This window comes from Lethenteron reissneri, chromosome 42 (genome assembly GCF_015708825.2).
Source record: "Lethenteron reissneri isolate LAM-NWPU_2019-01 chromosome 42, ASM1570882v1, whole genome shotgun sequence".
NCBI classification, from domain to species: domain Eukaryota; kingdom Metazoa; phylum Chordata; class Hyperoartia; order Petromyzontiformes; family Petromyzontidae; genus Lethenteron; species Lethenteron reissneri.
The window spans coordinates 7235623-7258605 of NC_083820.1; the positions used below are offsets into that span (position 1 = coordinate 7235623).

At 50.5% G+C, this 22983-nt stretch overlaps 1 protein-coding gene across 2 annotated transcripts; it reads right to left on the minus strand.

The window, feature by feature from the left end:
• Positions 1–4649: 4649 nt before the first annotated feature.
• On the minus strand, positions 4650–20905 carry LOC133352982 (uromodulin-like). Of its 2 annotated transcripts, none has more exons than XM_061569041.1 (9): positions 20705–20905; positions 19286–19411; positions 14729–14823; positions 13838–14008; positions 12380–12531; positions 11220–11462; positions 9515–9662; positions 8445–8568; positions 4650–6589 (listed from the first exon to the last, which is right to left on the minus strand). In XM_061569041.1, exons 1-9 carry the CDS (start codon positions 20808–20810, stop codon positions 6297–6299), a joined length of 1458 nt encoding a protein of 485 aa, XP_061425025.1. In that variant the 5' UTR covers positions 20811–20905; the 3' UTR covers positions 4650–6296. The 2 variants fall into 2 exon arrangements, with proteins under 2 accessions (XP_061425025.1, XP_061425023.1); XM_061569039.1 differs by having other exon boundaries at positions 19280–19411.
• Positions 20906–22983: the final 2078 nt, after the last annotated feature.

Sequence of the window (22983 nt, forward strand, 5' to 3'; positions counted from 1 at the left end):
AGCTGCCCTTGAGCACGATGGCCAGGCACGAGGAGCTTCTCCTGCTCTCGCTCCACAACTGCCCCATCGCTCACGGGGCAGTTGAGGGGGTCGGTGTGTGGGGAGTGGTGGAGAGTTTGATGCCAATAAAAAAAATACCCAGGCAGGTGCTTGGTTTTGGTGGGGCTAAGTGCTGTTAACGAAAACCTATGAAGGGCCGATACGCTGCACGAGGGGGTGGGTGGTCAGCGCCACGCCCGTCCGCCTTTGTCTCCCCGCTTGCGATGTTTGTACATCGCACCAGGTACTCATTTGTAAAGCTGAGTCGGCCTAGCGGAGGCACAGGACCGGTTCAGATAATTATCATTGCTACGTTACCGCTCCCCACACACTCACAACACACACACCCATCACACACAAACAACACACACACAATATACACTCTCAACACACACACACCCAACACACACACCCAACGCTCACAATACACACACACCCAACAAACACACACACCCAACACCCAATACCCAACACACACCCAACACATACACACACCCAACACACACACACACCCAACTTACACACCAAACACAAAACACACTCAACCAACACACACATACACTCCCAACACACACACACCCAACACACACACCCAATGCTCACACACACCCAACACACACACCCAACACACACACACACACACACACACACCAACACACACACACCCAACACACACACTCACTCATCTCCCCCAAAATCGCTGGGCACGTTTCTCGTGACATACGCGCCGGGACTGCCCGACCACTCATCGACGGGCCGAGCCAAGGCAATGAGATGAACATTAAAACATAAAAATAATGAAACACACGCACACGAAATAAAAAAAAACCGTGATATTCCGGGAGAGCTGATGGCTGGTGTTGAGCCGACTTCGCACAGTCGGACTATTACAACAGCGATTACCCGAAGACCCTAATGGATACAAACAAGCTGCGTTGTTTATGGGCCGAGATAACGTTAGTGGGGGGGGGGGGTATAAGAGACAACAATTATGCATGTATGTAGTGTGTGTGTATATACCATCAAATCGTAACATCATAAGCAGGCATGAACGAGACGCGTTTATATACACTGGGGGCTTTTACATCAGCATCGCTACCCCAGACCTCGAATCATTGCACCTACCACTCACCCCCCCCGCCTCCTCTCCAACATAATCGCCCCTCTCCACCACCACCACCTTAGTCTTCCCCGTGCTAAGATAAAACGAGAGAACGTGTACATGTAGATAAGTGGCGCTAAGCGTTTTGATTTGAGTTCACAAATCCAGCCACCTGCTCGCCTACCGTTTTACGACTGCTGTGTGTGTCTGTGTGTGTGTCTGTGTGTATGTGTATATGTGTGTGTGTGCGTGTCTGTGTATGTATGTGTGTTTATGTGTGTATGTTTGTCTGTATGTGTGTCTGTGTGTGTATGTCTGTATGTTTGTCTGTGTGTGTCTGTGTGTGTATGTGAGTGTATGTGTGTGTCTGTGTGTGTATGTGCGTTGGCTTGGGTCATGTAGCTCGCATGCCCAGCCACCGCATGCCTTAACAGCTTTTGTTCGGCCGGATCGAGGGGGCTAGACGGGCGCGGCACGGGCTGGAGAAGAGATGGAGTGATGTGGTACAGGAGGACGTGGAGCTGAGTGGACTTGCCGATGACTGGTACCAGCGGTGTCAAGATCGGCCTCAGTGGAGGAGGCTCGTGAAGGACGCTACTGGGCAGTTGGAGGCAGTCGCCCTCCAACAACAACGGAGGGCGGAGGAGCGACGCTCACAACAACGAGCGGAGCGCCGGGTGGCTAAAGCACAGCAAGTTGGTACAGTAGGGGGCACAGGTGGTGCATCAGCCAGTCATCTCGGTCATTTCGGTCAGTCGACCCGTGGCACCTGGGTCTGCCCCGTGACCTCCTGCCAGCGGGCGTTCGACACTTCACGTGGCCTCAAGGTGCACTTGGCCTGGCACAAGCATCGTGGTGACGTCACCGCCACTTAGTGGCGAATGGCGGTTGTTGTTGTCTGTGTGTGTGGCCTCAAGGTGCACATGGCCTGGCACAGGCGTCGTGGTGACGTCACATCCACTTAGTAGCGAATGGCGGTTGTTGTTGTTGTCTGTGTGTGTGTATGTGTGTGTATGTGTTTATGTGTGTATGTGTGTGTCTGTGTGTGTATGTCTCTGTGTGTGTCTATGTGTGTATGTCTGCGTGTGTATGCATGTGTGTGTGTATGTCTGTATGTCTGCGTGTCTATGCATGTGTGTGTGTATGTCTGTATGTATGGGGAACGGTAGCGTAGCAGTTCGCGCGCCGCGCTACGAACCCGGCGACCCGAGTTCGATTCCCGCTCACGGCCAACATCAGTGAGAATTATCCGAACCGGTCCTGGGCCTCCCCCAGGTCGACTCAGCCTCAAATGAGTACCTAGTGCGGTGTGTAAAACATCGCCACTGGGGAGACAAAGGCGGTCGGGCGTGGTGCTGTCCACCAGAGGTGTGGACTCGAGTCATGTGACTTGGACTCGAGTCAGACTCGAGTCATGAATTTGATGACTTCAGACTCGACTTGGACTTGCATAACAATGACTTTGTCCCACCTCTGCTGTCCACCCACCCCCTCGTGTACCGTTCCAGCCTTCATAGGTGCTCGCTAACAGCACTTGGCCCAGCAGTCTGTTAAGGCTACACGGAGGATCTTAGCGCGCTGCGCCACGAACCAGGCCATCCAAGTTCGATTCCCGTTATCGGCCAACATTGATGATGACGATGGTCTGAACCCGTGGCGTGTTGGGGTTTGTGTCGACGGCTGATGCCTTGCAAGTGAGTGGCTGGTGCGATGTGCAAACATCGCTACTGGGGAGACAAAGGCTGCCACCCTCGTGCGCCGTTCCGGCTTTCATCGGTGCGACTCGTTAACAGAATTTGCCCCAAGGCTGTAATTATAATACATATTGGGGAGGGGGGGGGACATATTCAAATATGCTCAAAATGTCCCCCTCCCCAATATATTGCTATAAAATAGATTTCTGTTTATTTGATTGTGGTTATGGTTGTACTTTATTAATCCCTAATCTCTGCCATTACATACAATGAAACAAGAAAAGGTTAAATAAAACAGCGCAATGTAATACAATACACTATTAGACATTATTGTAAAAAAGAAATAAAAGTCAATCCCATGTGTTAGTGAAATTTTTTTTTATATTTTAGGCAGGAAATTAGTTTCCAAACTTAGATTTTTTTCTGGGGGGGGGGGGGACCCCCAGACCCCCTGGAAAATTTGCTCCCCCCCAATGTTGTCTCCATGGCTACGGCCTTGACTTGCCCCAACAGTCTGTGAAGGCTGTACGGGGGATCTTTGTCTTTTGTTGTTTTGGGCTCACCTCTGCTGCAGGTTGGTTGTGGCAGTCGCGGCAAGAGGCCAACGGCTCGCGATGAGCTGGCTGCGGCGTAAGGCACTACCACTAGAGTACCAAGGTGCGCCTATTACAGTTGCACTACTTCGTACGGCTGATGTTAGCGTAGCGCAACAGCTGTGGTTTTACATCGGGGTGGTTGAGCCGGGTTGTATCTACGTTGAACTTCCTTCGCACCGTACGTAGCCGACCGCGCTAATCGGAGGTGCGGGGTAAGGACAACAAACTAAACGCAACAAACAGCAACAACAAGAAGCAGTTCGAAAGAAATGAGTGGTGATTGCGTCACGAGTGGGAAATTAAATCGATCAAAATTAAGTACATCAGTCAGTCAGTCCAATATGTATAAACGAGTGGCCATATTCAGCGAAGAGCTGAGACGGAACACAACTTTCACTCAGCAGAGTACTGTGACTGTGGTCGAAGGATGAGTGGGGATGTGATTTATATGATGGTGATGACTATAACGATGATCGGTATCAGCAGCGATAATTAATTGTAAATCGCCTTGACATGAAGCGATTTATACATCTATGTAAGACACGGACAGCATCAATAAATAATGCAAAATGTCGTAAAATTCGCAAAACCGTCATCATCATCATCATCGAAAGTGGTGGTTCTTATCAACAGATATCAAGCGTCATCATCAGCATCACCATCATCAATCACCATCATGAACAATATATCGTAATGCAAAGCATAATTACAACTATTCTATTTGATAGTGATGGCCATCATTAGCCTCATAATCATCGTCATCATCATCGTCATCATCATGATCGTCATCGTCGTCGTCATCATCATCGTCATCATCGCCATCATCATGGTCGTCATCATCGTCATCGTCGTCATCATCATCGTCGTCATCCTTATCATCGCCATCGTCATCATGATCATCAGTCCTGAGAGCCACAATGTTTCCTGGCCACGTTAAATTGCTCCTCCTAGTAACAGTTGCTTTTAATTTGAAATACCTCCATCTCATCTAAGTACAAATTCGAAAATAGTATCTGTCATCCGGAGGCCGGCCTAGAACGTGGAAATGGCATTGTTACCCTTCCCCCCACACCCACAAAACCAACTGGTTTGAACTCTCACCATCTCATCGCTGACTAAACATTCATAAACAGTATCTGCCATCCGGACCCCGTCATAGGAACGTGGACTTGGCAACAAACGCACACCGGACAAATAATGATTAACAGTCGACAAGATTGGTGTGTATCGAGACACTTTCATTTAGCGTTTCATCCGTACACCGGCTACAAGTAAGCACACAACAAGACACGCGGCATATATTTGATTAGCAAACGCACATCGAGAAGAAATGCACACTCCAGGCATATTCACATTGTTCACACCCGGCTAACAACATCCATGATACCTCTACCGCTATGGCTACCTATGCTAAGCCAGGTGTGCCAGCGACACGAACACACAAAAACAGAGAATTCAGCGAGGATTTAAGCCCTGGATCTCAACAACAACACGCCACCTGTTTGAATAGTAATCGGCAATTCTCGACGTCCATCACACAGTTGTTATACGAGGGTGGAAACAAAATCATGAATGTATAACGATACGGAACGTTGATGCTTCCCACTGGTGCAATTGTAACTCTAGAGACATATTTCAAGTCGTGACAAGAGATGTTAACTACCTCGCCTAGTATGCAGGAGGTCGTTGGTTCGATCCCGACCCTGACGCCCGCTGTGTATTTCGAATTTGCGGTGTCTCTCTCTCTCTCCGTGGTGGTCGCGTGGATTTAAGCTGGGTTAGAGGAGGAGAGCGCCTTGACAAAGGAATTTACATATCAACGTCATATTATATATGAATTTGAGACCTCCCCACCACCTACACATTCCACAAGTAGTGACTAATCCCATATCTGCATTTCCACAAATATGCTAAATTCCTCTGTTGATATGTAAATTCCTTTGTCAAGGCGCTCTCCTCTAACCCGTGCTTAAATATACGCTGCCAAGCTTGGTGGTGTTCATTCGGACGCTGTCTTTCCGACAGCCCTGTTCTTCACCTGAGGACGGCTGCTTGCGTTGTGGCCGAAACGTCGTGATAATTTTATTTTTTTATTATTTCCCTTCTACGTGACTTTACTGAAAGAACCAAGAAGATGAGTTAATATATACTGTAGTTCATAGCATTGGAGTGATATTATTGCAATGATATGAAGACAATACAGCAGGAATAAAAAGTGATAATGCACAGCTCCTTTGGCAATCCCCTGCTGTATGAAGACTGATGTTGTCCGTAGGGGTTGTTTGACCATACTTCACCACGGTGGTCAACGCGTGTGGTGGGAAAAAAAGCCGGAAAATCCGAGTTCCAGAGGTTGAATGAATGAACGGTGTGTGATTTGATTTATTGGCATCACTTGTTTGGCCTCTGTGCCACGTGCGTGTGGGTGTTTGTGATGTGTGTGGGTTTGTGTAGTCTGTGTGTGTGTGAGATGAGTGTGTGTAGCGTGTGTGTGGTGTGTATGGTGTGTGTGGTGTGTGTGTAGAGTGTATGGTGTGTGTAGTGTGTATGGTGTGTGTATGGTGTGTGTGTAGTGTGTATGGTGTGTGTGTGTAGTGTGTATGGTGTGTGTAGTGTGTATGGTGTGTGTGTGTCTGTATATATTTCTACGATAAGTGTGCGTGTTGTGTCTATATGATCAATGTGTGTGTCTATTTGATCAATGTGTGTGTCTATATGATCAACGTGTGTGTCTATATGATCAATGTGTGTGTCTATATGATCAATGTGTGTGTGTCTATGATCAGTGTATGTGTCTAACTGATCAATATTAGTGTGTACCACGCGTCCACCACCGCCACCGCCACCACCACCCCCACGCGCCGCTCACTCCGTCACGATCTGCGGGCGAGGAATGCGCCAAGTCCCCGCGGCGAACACGGGGTTGTCGCGCCCGGGGTAGAACCCTCCGCTCCCCCACCCTCCTCCATCTCCATCTCCTCCTCCCACCCCACGCCGCCCCAGCTGCCGCCACTGGAGATCGCGCTCGCGCCCGCGTGCCCGCGCGCGCCACGCCGTGACGAGGAAGGCGCCCGCGGCGCACAGCACCAGGGCGATGCCTCCTCCCAGCGCCAGCAACCCCAGAAGGTTGGAGGAGGAGGAGGCGGGAGAGGAGTCATCTGGGGGCAGCACGAGGAGGACACGTGCGCGCGCACTCACTCACTCACTGCTGCTGCTGCTGCTTGGGTTGTGGCTACTACCTGCGGTGTCCTGGTCTTACCCAGCATCGTACTGGGACATCTCTACAGGTCGCATAGTGATTGCGATGTAATAATCAGCATCATCATCATCACTTCGACTTGTAACGCCGTGCAGCGGTCGCACAGTATCCGCACGCTCTTGAAGAGACGGTGAGAGAGGACGACTCAGAGACAAAGAGGGGATGACTCACAGAGAGAGGACGAGAGAGAGAGAGGACGACTCAGAGGGAGAGAGGACGACTCAGAGAGAGAGGGAAGACGAATCAGAGACAGAGAGGGGATGACTCACAGAGAGAGAGAGTAGATGACTCAGAGAGAGAGAGAGAGGCTCAGAGAGAGAGGACGACTCAAAGAGAGAGAGAGGACGACTCAGAGAGAGGAGATGACTCAGAGAGAGAGAGATAGGCTCAGAGGAGGAACCACGCGGCGGTGATGTGCCGGCGCTACCAACCATTGCCCAAGTTCTGCTGTTCTATATATTCGTGTAAAGGGTTTTCCATCCAATAATGAGTGTTTATATGTGGGAGGAAACTGGCGTACCCCGAGAAACTAACCTTAGGTATTGTATTCATCAGCTAAAGCCCACTGAGCCATTAAGTATTTTTTCAGAGGCCACATAACGCGATGATAGCTCACCCAAGTGGCCCATCACATGCAGGACATTTTTATATTCGCCAAATAATCCAAACACGAGCGTGCGAGCGAGCGAGCGAGGGGGCAACGCTCTATCCCGTACACGTGGACAGATGGAGATCGCTACTTTTCTGTGCCGCCTTCTCCTGGCGAGCCGGGGGTACGGCTCATCCCCCCTCGACTACCCACGGGAAGGGAGTTTGGCAACATCTGTGCGGTGATCCACCACGTGCATCGCCGACACCGCCCGGCATATATCGACGATTCGCCATACTTCACCATGCAGGTCAGTGCGGGTTTGTAAAGCGGTTGGGCCCTGGGGGCGATTCTAATCGCATGGTGCTAATGGGAGGGTGGGGGTGGGGGGGTGCGTACGGTGCGAAAGAAGGTCAACGTGCATGCATGTCATGGATTCGTAGCGGAGTGCGCTAATCACGGCGCCACCACTCAATCGAACCAACAAATAACCCGTGAGTATATAGTGTGATTCGAAACACTGTCATTCACGAGTGGAACAAAAACAACTTAAAAGCGTGCAAAGAAGCACGGGGAAGATGCCTGCTGGGAATGACGTTGAGAGGCAGGAGGAGCACGTGGTTTAGAGGAAAGTGCACACGCTTGAGAGACGGGGAAGGACTTCATCCAGCAGCGGAGTGACCATGGCCGATGGCGATTGCTGCTGCTGTGAAAGCCAGATTGGGTCAAACCTACCTTCAGGCATGGAGTTAGACTCCTCAGACTGGACTCCCTCTCTCGATGAAACCCACCTTCAGGCATGGAGTGGGACTGGTCGGACTGAACTCTCTTTCGATCAAACCCACCTTCAGGCATGGAGTTGGACTCCTCGGACTGAACTCTCTCTCGATAAAACCTACCTTCAGGGATGGAGTCGGACTCATCGGACTGAACTCTCTCTCGATCAAACCTACCTTCAGGCATGGAGTCGGACTCATCGGACTGAACTCTCGATCAAACCTACCTTCAGGCATGGAGTCGGACTCATCGGACTGAACTCTCTCTCGATCAAACCTACCTTCAGGCATGGAGTCGGACTCATCGGACTGGACTCTCTCTCGATCAAACCCACCTTCAGGCATGGAGTCGGACTCCTCGGACTGGACTCTCTCTCGATCAAACCTACCTTCAGGCATGGAGTCGGACTCCTCGGACTGGACTCTCTCTATCCGCCTTGACGACAGCACGTGGTGGCCCTGAACGCCGCTCCTGGGATCCGAACCCTGGGCCTCGGCCAAGCCGTCGCAATCCTATTGGAGCAGAGCGCACCAATCAGACGCGGCGGGAAGATTTCAATCGAACGAGGCCGCGTTGCAGGTGAACTATTGGCGAGGTATTGGCGGTGTCGTGGACATTGTGCGGCAGTCAATATCTAGCTGCAAGATGACCTCTAGAGCTGTTTCCTTTGGCTAAGTTCCAGCTCTGAGAATGAAAATATTGCTTTAGACCAGGGGTGGGGAACGTCTGGGCCGTACAAGGCCCGCGAAATCATTTGGTGTGACCCTGCCAAGGCAACCGCAGGCAGCACTCGAAATTCAATAAATCTCGGAGCAAACCTGGAAAAGCAGTTGCGAGTAGCAACATCATCAATACCAGCTAACATCACACGCCTCACCAAAGAGAAGCAGTTCCAACCATCGCATTAGGAGTGAGTGAATTAAATGTTTGACCAAATATAACAGGCAAATCTTTAAGTTGATCATTTTGTACGGCACGCGAATGACGTTATAAATATACCAAATGGCCCTTGGCAGAAACAAGGTTTCCCACCCCTGCTCTAGGCTGTCATTCGCTCAACGCGACCCTCGTATTTCAGAGCGGCTGTCCTCTCTGTCACGTGGACCACAGGTCTCAGACAGAGTGTAGCTCTGCAATAGCCACGTTCTTGGGGCCGTTCTCCGCGGCACGATGAGTTGCGCCACTCAGAAATAGCCTCGGCGACTCAAACGTGCCTCGCAATCGACTCTCTCGTTTCCAGCCACTCCAGTGGCAATGCCTTCCTGATGGGGGGGCAATCGCCACTTCAACAACAACAACAACGAAAGTGTGAATGTAACCGCCCTAGATTCCAGGGGTCACTGGCGACCCAGAGGTCATTTGAACGAATCTCCGGATAGCCCCCTCTCCCCCCACCCTCCCCCCCCCCCCCCACCTACGTAGATATTTTTTGGGGGTTTAAACCGCAGCAATTCGTACCGGAGCGCAGGAGCCCGCGCAGATGCCGAGTTGGCAGTGGATGTAGACGGAGTCGGCGTCGATGATCGTGAACACCTTGACGCTGAAGACGGCGCTCGTGTTCACCCCGTTGCCCTGGTGGATGGACACTGACTCCTCGACCGGGCAGCTGGCGTCAACACAAAAGACAAAGATCCCCCGTATAGCCCTTAACCAGACTGCTGGGGCAAGTGCTGTTAGCGAGCGCCTTTGAAGGCCGGCACTGGCGCACGAAGGGAGAGGGGTGGCCAACACCACCCCCGGCCGCCTTTGTATCCCCAGCGGCGATGTTTGCACACCGCCACCAGGTACTCAATTTAGGCGGAGTGGACCTAGGGGAGGCCCAGGACCGGTTCAGATAATCGTCACCGGTGTTGACCGTGAGCGGGAATCGAACTCGGGTGGCCGGGTTCGTAGCACAGCGTAGCGCTAACTGCTACACTACCGCTCCCCACACGCACGCACACGTGACACGTCCCCCACGTTAGTCCCGCACCCCCTGCCTCCCCCAACAGGGTCAGACGATTAATCGATCGGCGCGGTCTTTCGTTTAATTCATCCTCACAGCAGAAGCAGCAGCAGCACTAGCGGCGGCGGCTTTTGGCTGACCATCGAACAAAGACGGTCACTGCACCGCACGCGTTCAGATGCGCTTCTGCGGCCGTCTGGAACCTCCTCTTCCTTCCGATATTTGGCAGCAACTGGAGCCATGCAATTTTGAATAATAGAGATTGACAAACTCACTTCTTTAGAACGTATGTTGGTGTTGTGTTTGTTGTCCTGCCCCCGCACTTCCGATTAGCGCTGTTGGCTCAGCGCAATTCGAAAGTATTTCAACACACACGATACATCCACACAATTTAAGGGACACATTTGTTTTAAGCCAAGGCCCGCCCGTACGTAAGTTATCATTCTTCGCTGGAACGTTTCAACGCATCCAAATGGTTCAACGCAGGGAGAGGGTCTCCAACCAAAATAACAAAGGGGGCGTTTGTTTTTTGAATTTGGTCAAACAAAACTTCAATATATCAAGAGCCACACTCCACTGTGGTGAATACCAGACGGTGAAACGTCACGAAGCACATCCTTGAAGAGCCCCATGCGGCTACCAAGTCGCAGATTTTCCGACCCCTGGATCAATGATGATGATGATAATACGAATAGTTGTCGCCCCTCCTGTGAAGGTCCGTTGGCTTGGTTGAGAAGTTGGTGATCGTGGTTTGGGATGTGTAGACCGAAGTGGACTCATTTCTCTCTTGTGACAACTTTTTCTGTTGTTTGTGCCGTTTGTTTATTTGTGTACACACTTTTGTTTATTTGCTTGGCAGTATGGGGTTGCATTTACATGGCAGTTAGCTGTATGCAGGATTTGGTCGTTATGGGATGGCACAATATAAAATACAATTATTATTATAACACTTGGGTGAATCTAAGGTCATAAATGTTGTGATACTGTTTGCATGTGCATCTGCAAACGCCAGGCTAAAACTGGCAAGATTGCTGTTGTTTTTTTTTTCTTCTTGGTTCTTTCGGTAAAGTCACGTAGAAGGAAAGTAATAAAATAATAAAAATAAAACATAATACAATAATTCTCACGACGTTTCTGTTGCTATTTGTTTTTAAGATCTTCGCGCTTAGGCATTATCATCAACAACATCATCATCATCATCGTCGTCGCCTGCCTCACCCCGGCGGGCCGATGAGGGGGTAGGGGGTCCCTCGCCGCGGCTCTGGACTCGCGCTCGCCCAGCACGACTCCAGGAGCAGCGCCAGCGTCGCCGAGTCGTTGTGGAGCCGCGCGCCCACGAAGAGCGGCTCGGCGGTGCGCAGGCGGAGGGCGCCGCGCACCGGGTCCGAGATGTCCGGGGAGGCGAGCAGCAGCAGCGAGGCGACCAGCACCCCCGATGCGGACAGCTCCATCTCCACCTGCCTGTGATGGGCACCGCGACATCAGCTATGACAGCAGCAGCAGCAGCAACGAGGCGACCAGCACCCCCGATGCGGACAGCTCCATCTCCACCTGCCTGTGATGGGCACCGCGACATCAGCTATGACAGCAGCAGCAGCAGCAGCGAGGCGACCAGCACCCCTGAAGCGGACAGCTCCAACTCCACCTGGCTGTGATGGGCATGCGGCACGCCACGTCGAGTATACACCGCGGCATCAGCCATAACAGCAGCAGCGAGGCGACCAGCACCCCTGATGCGGACAGCACAAACCTCCACCGGCACGCCACGTCAGGAATACTCGTATGGGGAGGTGTGTGGGGGTCTTGGGGGTAGGAGGTTGTGGACAGAAAAGTGGGTACGGGGGCTATGGGGTATAGGGGGGGGGGGGGCTCTGTGTGTTGGAGGCTAGAAAGTTTGGGGGGGGGTCTGTGTGTGTGTGGGATATGGGGGTATGGGGGGGCTCTGTGAATGGGGGGTTAGGGGGGTATGTGGGGGGGCTCTGTGAGTGGGGGGCTAGGGGGGTATGTGGGGCTCTGTGAGTGAGGGGCTAGGGGGGTATGGGGGGGGCTCTGTGAGTGGGGGGCTAGGGGGGTATGTGGGCGGGCTCTGTGAGTGGGGGGCTAGGGGGTTATGGGGGGGCTCTGTGAGTGGGGGCTAGGGGGGTATGGGGGGGCTCTGTGAGTGGGGGGCTAGGGGGGTATGTGGGGGCTCTGTGAGTGGGGGGCTAGGGGGGTATGGGGGGGTCTGTGAGTGGGGGGCTAGGGGGGTATGTGGGGGGGCTCTGTGAGTGGGGGGCTAGGGGGTATGTGGGGGCTCTGTGAGTGGGGGGCTAGGGGGTATGGGGGGGGGCTCTGTGAGTGGGGGGCTAGAGGGGTATGTGGGGGGGGGGGGGGCTCACGTGAGCTCGGGGTGCAGGTCTCCCGGCAGGCTGGCTATGATGGCTGCGGGGTAGGTGCACGTGAAGTTGAGTTGCAGCGCGTAGCGCAGCACGGGAGAGCGCCGCTCCGTGTAGCGCAGCGCGTTGCTGTAGCTGATGAGCGACTCGGAGCGCTGCGGACAGCAACAAGAAACAACAGCGATACGTAACAACAGCATAATAAATCACAACAACGCGCAGCGTACAACGAATACCAACAATAACGAACAAAAGATAATAACAATATAATAAATAACAACAAACAACGTAACAACAACGAACAATAACAAATAATAACAACAATATAATAATGAACAACATCGATAAACAGCAATAACAACAAATGGCAGACACAAATAAACGCGACACACAATCACAACAACAGACGACAGCAGCAGCATCAGAAGCAATGCGAGTCTCTGTGTGTCTAAAAACATCGTCACGAGAGATACAAAGGCGGCCGGGCAGGGCGTGGTGCTACGCCACCCACACCCTCGCGTGCCGTGTCGGCCTTCATAGCTGCCCGCTACGAGCACTTGCCCTAACAGCTCGTTAAAGGCTATTCGGGTGATCTTTGTCTCTGCGAGTCTCTGTCGAGGCCGGTGTTCATTTTCAAAGGCGGGAGTCACAAGCCATCGGCGTGAGAAGGCCGCCACACATTTTGAATCCATTGGGGCTTTGACAGCAGCACGATGATGATGGAGGCGGTGTTTTCACTGTATTGTGTCGGGGGGCCGGACTAAAAGCAACCAGCGACCGACATTGTCCCGCGGGGGCCTTGCAGATGTAGTGTAATCGCGCCGGCTGGTGGCCGGCAGTAGTGGCCACTGCGGTGGACAGACGGCGGCACGCGCCGGCTGAGCACGTGCGCGGGTCGTGTGGGCAGGGCGGAGGAACTGGGACGAGGGTCACGGAGGAACCCGTCCGGAGGAGGCCCCTGGAAGCTGCTGGCGGGTTCGAGAAGGGACGCGGCAGAGCCAGGGCCGCGCTGGGAGGATAAAAGGGAGGCGGGGGGGGGGGGGCATGAAGGCTGCCGGTTTCTGGGAGTGGACTCGGTGGCTGACTCAGTCAGCGTCGTCAGTGTTGGACGGCTCGTGTACAGGCCAGGCTAGGCCACTGTGGAGAGAGTGCGGACGAGACCGTGAATCTTCTTGGTTCTTTCGGTAAAGTCACGTAGAATGGAAATGATAAAATAACAAAAATAAAACATAATAAAATAATTCTCACGACGTTTCGGCCACAACGCAAGCAGCCGTCCTCAGGTGGAGAACAGGTCTGTCGAGAAGACAGAGTCTGAATGAGACCGTGAATGTTCTAAATAAACGAAGGTGCCCTCCTACAAACCTCGTCTCCGAATCATCGACACGATGAAGACCCGCTGCGCTTCGTGTACGCGTGCGTGCCTCTAAATGTGCGTGTCCGTGTGTCTGTGCGTCTCACGGTGACCCGGGTGCCGCAGCTAGTGAGGGAGTCGGTGCGGAACAGCCACGAGCGTTGCCTGCCGGCCCCCTCTTCTGATCCTTCGGCCCCCTCTCCCCCCTCCCCTCCTCCACCAGCCCCCCACAGCGCCACCCCCCCACAGCGACGATCGTTCAGGTGCAGATCGGGCAGCTGAAGAGGACAACGTCGTCATCAACACCATCATCACCGACACCATCAACACAAACATCATCATCAACGTCATCATTAACGTCATCGTAAATCGCATCAACACTATCGTCACCACCACCATCATCATCAACATCGTCATCATCGTTAACATCATCGATACCATCATCACCGATACCGTCAACACAAACATCATCATCATCATTAACGCCATCGTAAATCGCATCAACACTTTCATTACAACCACCATCATCGTCATCAACACCATCATCACCAACACCGTCAACACAAACATCATCATCAACATCATCATCATCATTAACATCGTAAATCGCATCAATACCATCATCGCCACCATCATCAACATCATCATCATCAAAATAATCGATATCATCGTCAACATAATAATCATGTAATTACCATCAATGTCACACACACTTATAATCATCAATTAATTATCACAAGCATTTAATAATCAATTAACAATAATCACAAACACTCCTTATTGCCATCATCAATGCATCATTAAACATACTCATCGTCTCCATCAAGCAATTATCATCGTGATATATCATTACACTCATCATCATAATCAACTAATCATCGCGATTACAGCTACTTGATGGAAAACATTCGCCGTCACGATCATATGTATCATTATTTCCACACGTACATCCAATGTCAACATTTATCATCATCACCATCACCACCACCATCAATCACCTGGATTCCACGTTTCAGGAAGAAACTCGGTTCCACGCGCAACTCGACTCCGTCACTCCCGCAGAGAACACGCATCCCCAGCTCTCCCGGCAAACCTGCGTCACCACCATCATCATCAACATCATCATCAACATCATCATCATCATCATCAACATCATCATCATCATCAACATCATCATCATCATCAACATCATCATCATCATCAACAACGACATCATCATCAACATCATCATCATCAACATCATAATCATCATCAACATCATCATCATCAACATCATCATCATCATCAACATCATCATCATCAACATCATCATCAACATCATCATCATCAACATCATCATCAACAACGACATCATCATCGTTATAATCAGCACGATCAACAACAATGACACTATCACCATCATCACCATCAGCACCATCATTAGTATCCACAATGCCACTATCACCATCACCATCATCAGCAGCAGCACCTTTGATGTGTTTTTATTTCAAACAGTTTCCGAGCACAGGTGCCCAAAACGTCCAGCGGCCCGCAACAAACAGCACCGTCACGTTAAGTATTTCAGTCTAATTCCAAGCGTGCGTCGCCACGCTCACGGAGACAAGCTCCATTCAATACAAAGTATACATTCGAGCGAGTCCCTTCATTTTAACAACTAATGATGCCATCATCCAACGCTGTTAATCGACACCCGTATCGAGTGGACTTGTCCAGGACGCGTCACGATGGTCGAGAGTAAAACACGGGGTGGCCACGGTGGCTAGGAGATGTTAACTACCTCGCCTGGTGTACAGGAGGTCGTAGATTCATACCCGACGCTGACGCCTGCTGCTGTATATTTGGAGTTTGCGTGTCTCTCTCTCTCTCTTTCATCATCATCATCACGGTGGCTAGGAGATGTTAACTACCTCGCCTGGTATGCAGGAGGTCGTAGGTTCGATCCCGACGCTGACGCCTGCTGCTGTATATTTGGAGTTTCCGTGTCTCTCTCTCCTCGTGGTGGCTAGGAGATGTTAACTACCTCGCCCGGTGTACAGGAGGTCGTAGGTTCGATGATAACGCTGACGCCTGCTGCTGTATATTTGAGTTTCCGTGTCTCTCTCTCCTCGTGGTGGCTAGGAGATGTTAACTACCTCGCCTGGTATACAGAAGGTCGTAGGTTCGATGATAACGCTGACGCCTGCTGCTGTATATTTGGAGTTTCCGTGTCTCTCTCTCTCTCCCCGTGGTGGTCACGTGGATTTTTGTCCGGGTCCTCCGGTTTTCCCCTCCACATTCAGAATCAACATCGTGTGTTTGCGGTATTTGGCCGCTGCTATCCATGACATTACCACGTGATGATAAATAAGCCGCTTCGTTGAGCTATCATTTGTGGCCAGGTCGCTTCTGAAAAAGAGTTTAGTGCCAGATTAACTACGGAGTTGTTCCGAGAAAATGACGCCCGCCATTGGGAGATGGAGCGATGGAATTCAGTTCGCGTGCAAGGCGGCTCTTGGGTGGATTGCTCTAAGCATCGCAGTGATCGCGAGGGGGTGGCGACGGTTGTGCGGAGAGCTTCATTCAGCAGCGGATCGACCGTGGCGACGAGGATGACTCACTGACTCCCGTGACAGAGAGCCTCAATGCTCATCATATTCATCGTGCAGTCTCAACAGAGATTCCGAATCGGATGAAAGCGCCGTGGAATGCTGTGCGCGAAGAGCTAGCGCCTCACACACACACAAATATATATACGTATTTAAACAAGAGAGAACATTGTTTTGTTCTGTAGAACTTGTTCTCTGATATTCACTTCCGCGGGTCGTCCGGGTGGAGGCACTGCCTGGGCTACAGCTCCGCGTGGGGGCGCTTCGGTCTCTTGAGCCGACAGCGAGAGCAACAACGTTGGAGTGGAAAGTAAAATAAAACATTTTTTTAAATAAAGTATGTGGGGGGAATAAAACCAAATATTTATTCGAGAAGGGAAATGTTAACGGCTGTCGCGCAAAGGCACTTGGGTGCGGAATGTGCAAGGCTCACACAGCAGTCTACACGGAGCAAAGACAAAGATCCCCCGTATAACCTGTAACAGACTGTAGGGGCAAGTGCTGTGAGCGAGCGCCTATGAAGGCCGGCACGGCACACGACGGGGTGGGTGTCTGTGTGTATGTCTGTGTGTCTGTCTGTCTGCATTGGTGCTCGCTAAGAGCACTTGCCTCGACAGTCGAAACGACTATACGGGTCGTCTTTGTCTTTGTTTCATTGGCCCACCTGTTCTCTATCAGTCTCTCTCTCTCTCTCTCCGTCTCATATAGGTGGCAGAGGGCACTTGAAACACCCTCAAATAGCCTTGGAGGAGATGGCTCCTTGAAGGGAAACCAATCGCTGGCATTGCCGGCTAACAAATGCGCTCTCCTAGTGATCATGATGACCACCGCCACCCAAGTCAACCCATCTCGTTCGTCGATAGCATCACGTGTGGCCCTTCAAAGGAACACGTGTACCAGGGGCTCCTCTACTTGCGAACAAGTTAGGTTCCAGAGGTGTCTGTTCGTAAGTCGATCTGTTCATAAGACCACCTTTACTGCTGTCGATTACAAACGTGTTGTACGGCGTGTACACTAAACATGGGGGAATGGCTTCAAAAGTTGTATACTCTCCTGTAGATGTAGATGCCACTGGTTCTTCATGTTCTGTAGATGTAGATGCCACTGGTTCTTCACATTCTGCTGATGTAGATGCCACTGGTTCTTCATGTTCTGCAGGTGTAGATGCCACTGGTTCTTCACATTCTGTAGATGTAGATGCCACTGGTTCTTCATGTTCTGTAGATGTAGATGCGACTGGTTCTTCACGTCCTACAGATGTAGATGTCACTGGTTCTTCACGTTCTGCAGATCTATATGCCACTGGTTCTTAATGTTATGTAGATCTAGATGCCACTGTTTCTTCACATTCTGCAGGCGTAGATGCCACTGGTTCTTCACATTCTGCAGATGTAGATGCCACTGGTTCTTCACATTCTGCAGGCGTAGATGCCACTGGTTCTTCACATTCTGCAGATGTAGATGCCACTGGTTCTTCACATTCTGCAGGCGTAGATGCCACTGATTCTTCACGTTCTGCAGATGTAGACGCCACCACCGCCATCTCTTGCGCGGCGGTTGAACTTACGACTCTCGGTTCGAACAGGCAACTGGACCTACGGACGAGGTTTGTTTGTATCTCTCAAAGTTCGTAAGTCGAATGCTCGTAAGTAGAGAGATAGTGAGACCAGAGAGATAAGAGTTGGGGACTGCACGTGTTTACATCGTGGGGAAAGTAATGATAATTCAATAGTAAACATGTTTTCTGACTAATAGTTTTTTTTTTAAATCGGCGTGTGAATAGTATACACGATGAGCAGCTATTGAATAACAGACAAACCTCTTCAATAATCCAAAAAAACGATATTCCCAAATGAGCTCAATGTTAATGCCTCACCCACGGTCATCGCACTGATGCGAGGCAAATGAAAATTATTTTCTTCCCAAATGATTATTGACCCATTGCCGCTCCTTTCCTTTCCCCATTAACAATCGGCGGTGGTGGGGGAAGTCCACATTCCTATGGCGGGGGCGAGTCTTTCCATGGGATAAACGATTTGGTGACGCTGCTGCTGCTGCTACTGTGATGGCAGTGGTGCATTAGCGCAGTTCACATACTAAACAGACTTGTTGATAATCTCTATAAGGAACGGTATTTACGTACGAGGCCACGTTTTAGGGGCACATAAACCATATACTTCTCAGTGGTGAGTGTGGGTGGTGAGTTTCAGGAGGTGAACGCGAATATTTCTGCTGTGTGGTGTTTGGTGAGTATCCTGGTGAGTGCTGAGTGTCGTGCCAATATCCGGTGAGCGGTGAGCGGTGAGCACGTGCGTTCGAGTGTGATTGTGTCAGCTGATTGGTGAGCGCGCCAGGTGACGTGTGGTTGTGTGTCCTGTGCACATCCGGTGAGTGTCTGGTGAGGGAGCGAGTGATGAGTATGTAGGTGATTGTCGTCTGATTGGTGAGTGAGTGAGTGAGTGGTGAGTGAGTGGTGAGTGAGTGGTGAGCGGTGAGTGATGAGTGAGTGAGTGAGTGGTGAGTGAGTGGTGAGTGGTGAGTGAGTGAGTGAGTGGTGAGTGAGTGGTGAATGAATGGTGAGTGAGTGGTGAGTGAGTGGTGGGTGAGTGGTGCGTGAGTGGTGAGTGAGTGGTGCGTGAGTGGTGAGTGAGTGGTGAATGAGTGAGTGAGTGGTGAATGAATGAGTGGTGAGTGAGTGGTAAGTGAGTGGTGGGTGAGTGGTGAGTAGTGCGTGAGTGAGTGGTGAATGAGTGAGTGGTGAGTGAGTGGTGAATGAATGAGTGGTGAGTGAGTGGTGAGTGAGTGGTGAGTGAGTGGTGAATGAGTGAGTGGTGAATGAGTGAGTGGTGAGTAAATGGTGAGTGGTGAATGAGTGAGTGTTGAGTGAGTGGAAAATGAGTGAGTGGTGAGTGAATGGTGAATGAGTGAGTGGTGAGTGAGTGGTGAGTGTTGCCGACCACCCACCCTCACCGCCGCCTCTGCTGCCCTCTGTCTCGGAGAGGAATCCGTCCCTGGGGGTGACTCCATCATCACCGCTCGCTGCTCCATCTCCCGTCAGATGCCCTCCGCCTCCACTCGCCAGCTCTGGCAATGGATCTGACCGACGGTTCAACACACGGGCCTCAACTTCACGTCATCACACCTCAACCTTGCCCTGACATCAGACACACACACGAAGTTATCGTTGAGTCGATTACCCTTCCACGTGTAGCCTTTCCAGGCGAGCACTACCCCCCCCCCCCTCCCCATGGTGGTAGAACTTGTTCCAAGCGAGCAAATCTACAGCACCGGTTTCGACGTTGCCGCTTCTCATCGGCAGTGTCAGGCTCGCTGAACACTTGCTGCTTTGCTCGCATTGCATCGTCAGATGCTATAGGCGAGGGAGCACCCCTCGTGTGGTAAGAGCGTGTGACACGACGTTGTTCAACGTTGCTTTGTTAAGTTCATTTATTAGGTGTAGTCCTGTGAGCCATTCGGCTCTTGAATCGGGTGCAACCGCAACAAACAAAAATAAAAACATGAACAAAAAACATCTTACAGTGAATATGTGACTGAGTGCAAACAGAAAATCCAAGGAAAGACAGTAAAATATTGCAGAAAAAGCACCGTACACAAAAATGTGCAAAAATCCCATTGGGATGCAAGTCAAACAACAACAACAACCACAAGACAACTTAGATTAAGGCCACCAGTCTAACTCTGTACTACAACAAAGAAACATGGCCAAACCAAAAAACTGATCAAAAATCACCAAAATAAAGCCATAAAAGCAATGAAACAGTGGTCATAGGAACTGTGACCGAATTTTCACAATAAACGACGTCAACAACATACACAGTCCACCCCCGCCGCCCCGGCTCTCTGACTCAGTCGGTCACACGGACGTTAAAGACTCTCCCGCATCAGCCACTCGTCTCTTCAACAACAAAACTCGAGCGACCTCTCCCCACCGTTGTCGCAGAGAGCGACGAGCGAGTGAGCTTCGGCGGTGTTTTTAAATCCTTTATATTAAGTTCACTTGCTTGCTTGCGCGCTTACGACCGTGCAAATCTTTCAGTCGTTTTTTTACCCACTTCCCGTGATCCAATCGAGCTGACATTTTGCACACAGACTCGTTGTGCGTGACAATTTTCCAAAATTTTACACTTTTTAGGAAAAAAATAAATTATATTTAATTACCAATTGCTTAATGGTAGCAGGCAATCATCTGACCCATAGGTGGCAGCCATCTCAAGCCAGAGGACGAGAGGACTCTAGCCGCCGCGCATATAAAGGATTTATAGTGAAAACTTTGTTTTTTACGGGTTAATTTTTTTTTAAAATTCTTATCCTTCCTTTGCATCATCTTACGATGAAAACGTGCGAATCGGGTTTTTAGTTTTGTGTTACCGAGTTCACGTTGCGCCAATCCGCTACTGCCGGTCGTGACGAGCAGCAGGCAAAGAGCGGCGCGGATTCGTCTCCACGTGGTCGTCGTGGTGGTCGTGGTGGTCATCGTCGTGGCGGACGGAGAGCAAAACTGACTTGTCCTGTCGCTCAGCCGAACCCCCTTAAAACACGGAACCCACCGCTCAACCTCCCCGCGCTCTCCATTCAACAGCGCTCATCACGCGCCCCCATCACCCTGCACCCATCCCACTCAACCCACCACCAACCCCACGGCCCTCCTCCACAAGCACTTTGGATGAAGCAGCAAAAGTTCAAGAAGAGAGAGGAGGAGGAGGAGAGAGAGAGAGAAACACACACCACACTGGCACTCTTAAGATGTTCGCAGTTTGAAGACGGTATCTGTCAAAGTGAAAAATATCTCTGAAGGTGGTTAAAGGCCCTCAATCCTTAGACGAGGGTCGGGGGGCGGCACGGCGCTCTCCTCTCGAGGGCAGCTGCGATCCCCCCCCCCCCCCGCTAGTCCTGTGTCAACATCATCCTGACAAAAAACCCCCACCTCGTTCGCGAAAAATAAACAAATAAAGAAATCGAGACGACTACATTAATCGTTTTAACAACTTTAGATTTAAAGCTTTCGTGACTGCAGGGATTCATCTTCTTGGTTCTTTCGGTAAAGTCACGTAGAAGGGAAGTAATAAAATAATAAAAATAAAACATAATAAAATAATTCTCACGACGTTTCGGCCACAACGCAAGCAGCCGTCCTCAGGTGAAGACCAGGTCAGACGCTGTCTCCCCGACAGACCTGGTCTTCACTTGAGGACGGCTGCTTGCTTTGTGACCGAAACATCGTGAGAATTATTTTATTATGTTTTATTTTTATTATTTTATTACTTCCCTTCTACGTGACTTTACCGAAAGAACCAAGAAGACGTTTTAACAACGTCGGCTTTCGCGACCAAGAACATCCGTCAAAATATACGCTGTTTTTTTTTGTTTGGGGTTAATTCGCGTGAATATATAAACATGCGTCGTTAAACCCTCCACCACCCAACCTGTCACATTTACATCGCTCTCGATGAGTGACTCGGTGGGACTGCTTCGCAATGTCTGGCTGTCGCCTGATGAAGCTGGTAGTAGTCGTCGTCGTCGGTGTTGTTGTCGCTGTTGTAATCACCAGCGGATCTTCACGGTCAACTCGAATTGTACACGCCCTGGGTTTACTCTCCAACACACCGGTGGTGCTGAAGTGGTAACGAATTTACACTATGGGAACCTCATTTGCCAGTAAAAATATGATAATTGGTTTTTTACCCTTCTATCTGGCAACAAAACTGACACCTTTTTACAAGGAGTCATGTTTGCATAAACCACAATACCTGCAGTCATTGCGGTCTATGCAAACACGACTCCTTGTAAAAAGGTGTCAGTTTTGTTGCCAGATAGAAGGGTAAAAAACCAATTATCATATTTTTACTGGCAAATGAGGTTCCCATAGTGTAGATGCTTGCCCCGAGCTCTTATACTCTGATGGCGCATTGTCTTTGAGTTGTGCGCCTTTTGGCGTCATCTGGTCCAACTCATGTGAGACTAGGCTCTAAGGAAAGCTGTCTCGGGTGTGGACCAATCAACTTCAAGGACAGTGCATACATTATCAGAGTTATGTTCTTTTGTTTGTATTATGACTGCAGGTATTGCGGTCTATGCAAACATGACTCCTTGTAAAAAGGTGTCAGTTTTGTTGCCAGATAGGAGGGTAAAAAAAACAATTATGGTAACGAATTGCCACGTTCCGTCTACGTGACACACCTTACTAATTGGTTGCGTCGGGTGGTGGCGGGTTGAACGACGCATTTATATTTACGCGATCTAACCCAAAAACCCTATATCATGAACATTAGTCATTACATTTCCCCAATAAAATTAACAACATTTTACATAGAGAGTGAAAACCTATTGTTATGTTTGTATACTCGCAAAACAGGTCCCATCGGTTTATCTGCTCAAACCGAGTTACAGATGCCCCGCTACTTGGATTGTCTTTATTCCTGTTCGCCTTGTGGCGTCCTTCTCTGGTCTGACACCGGTGAGACGAGGCCCTGACGACAGCTGCTGCGTCTGGTGTGGGCCAATCAGTTTCAAAGACGATTCCAGATATGATCAGAACGCGTTCCGTTGCATGTTCTGCCACAAGCACGTGTGGTTAATGCGGGCTTGATTGCCAGGGAGGGAAAAACCTACTCTTGTTTTTTATACTTTGACACTGGCAAAAGGTCCCA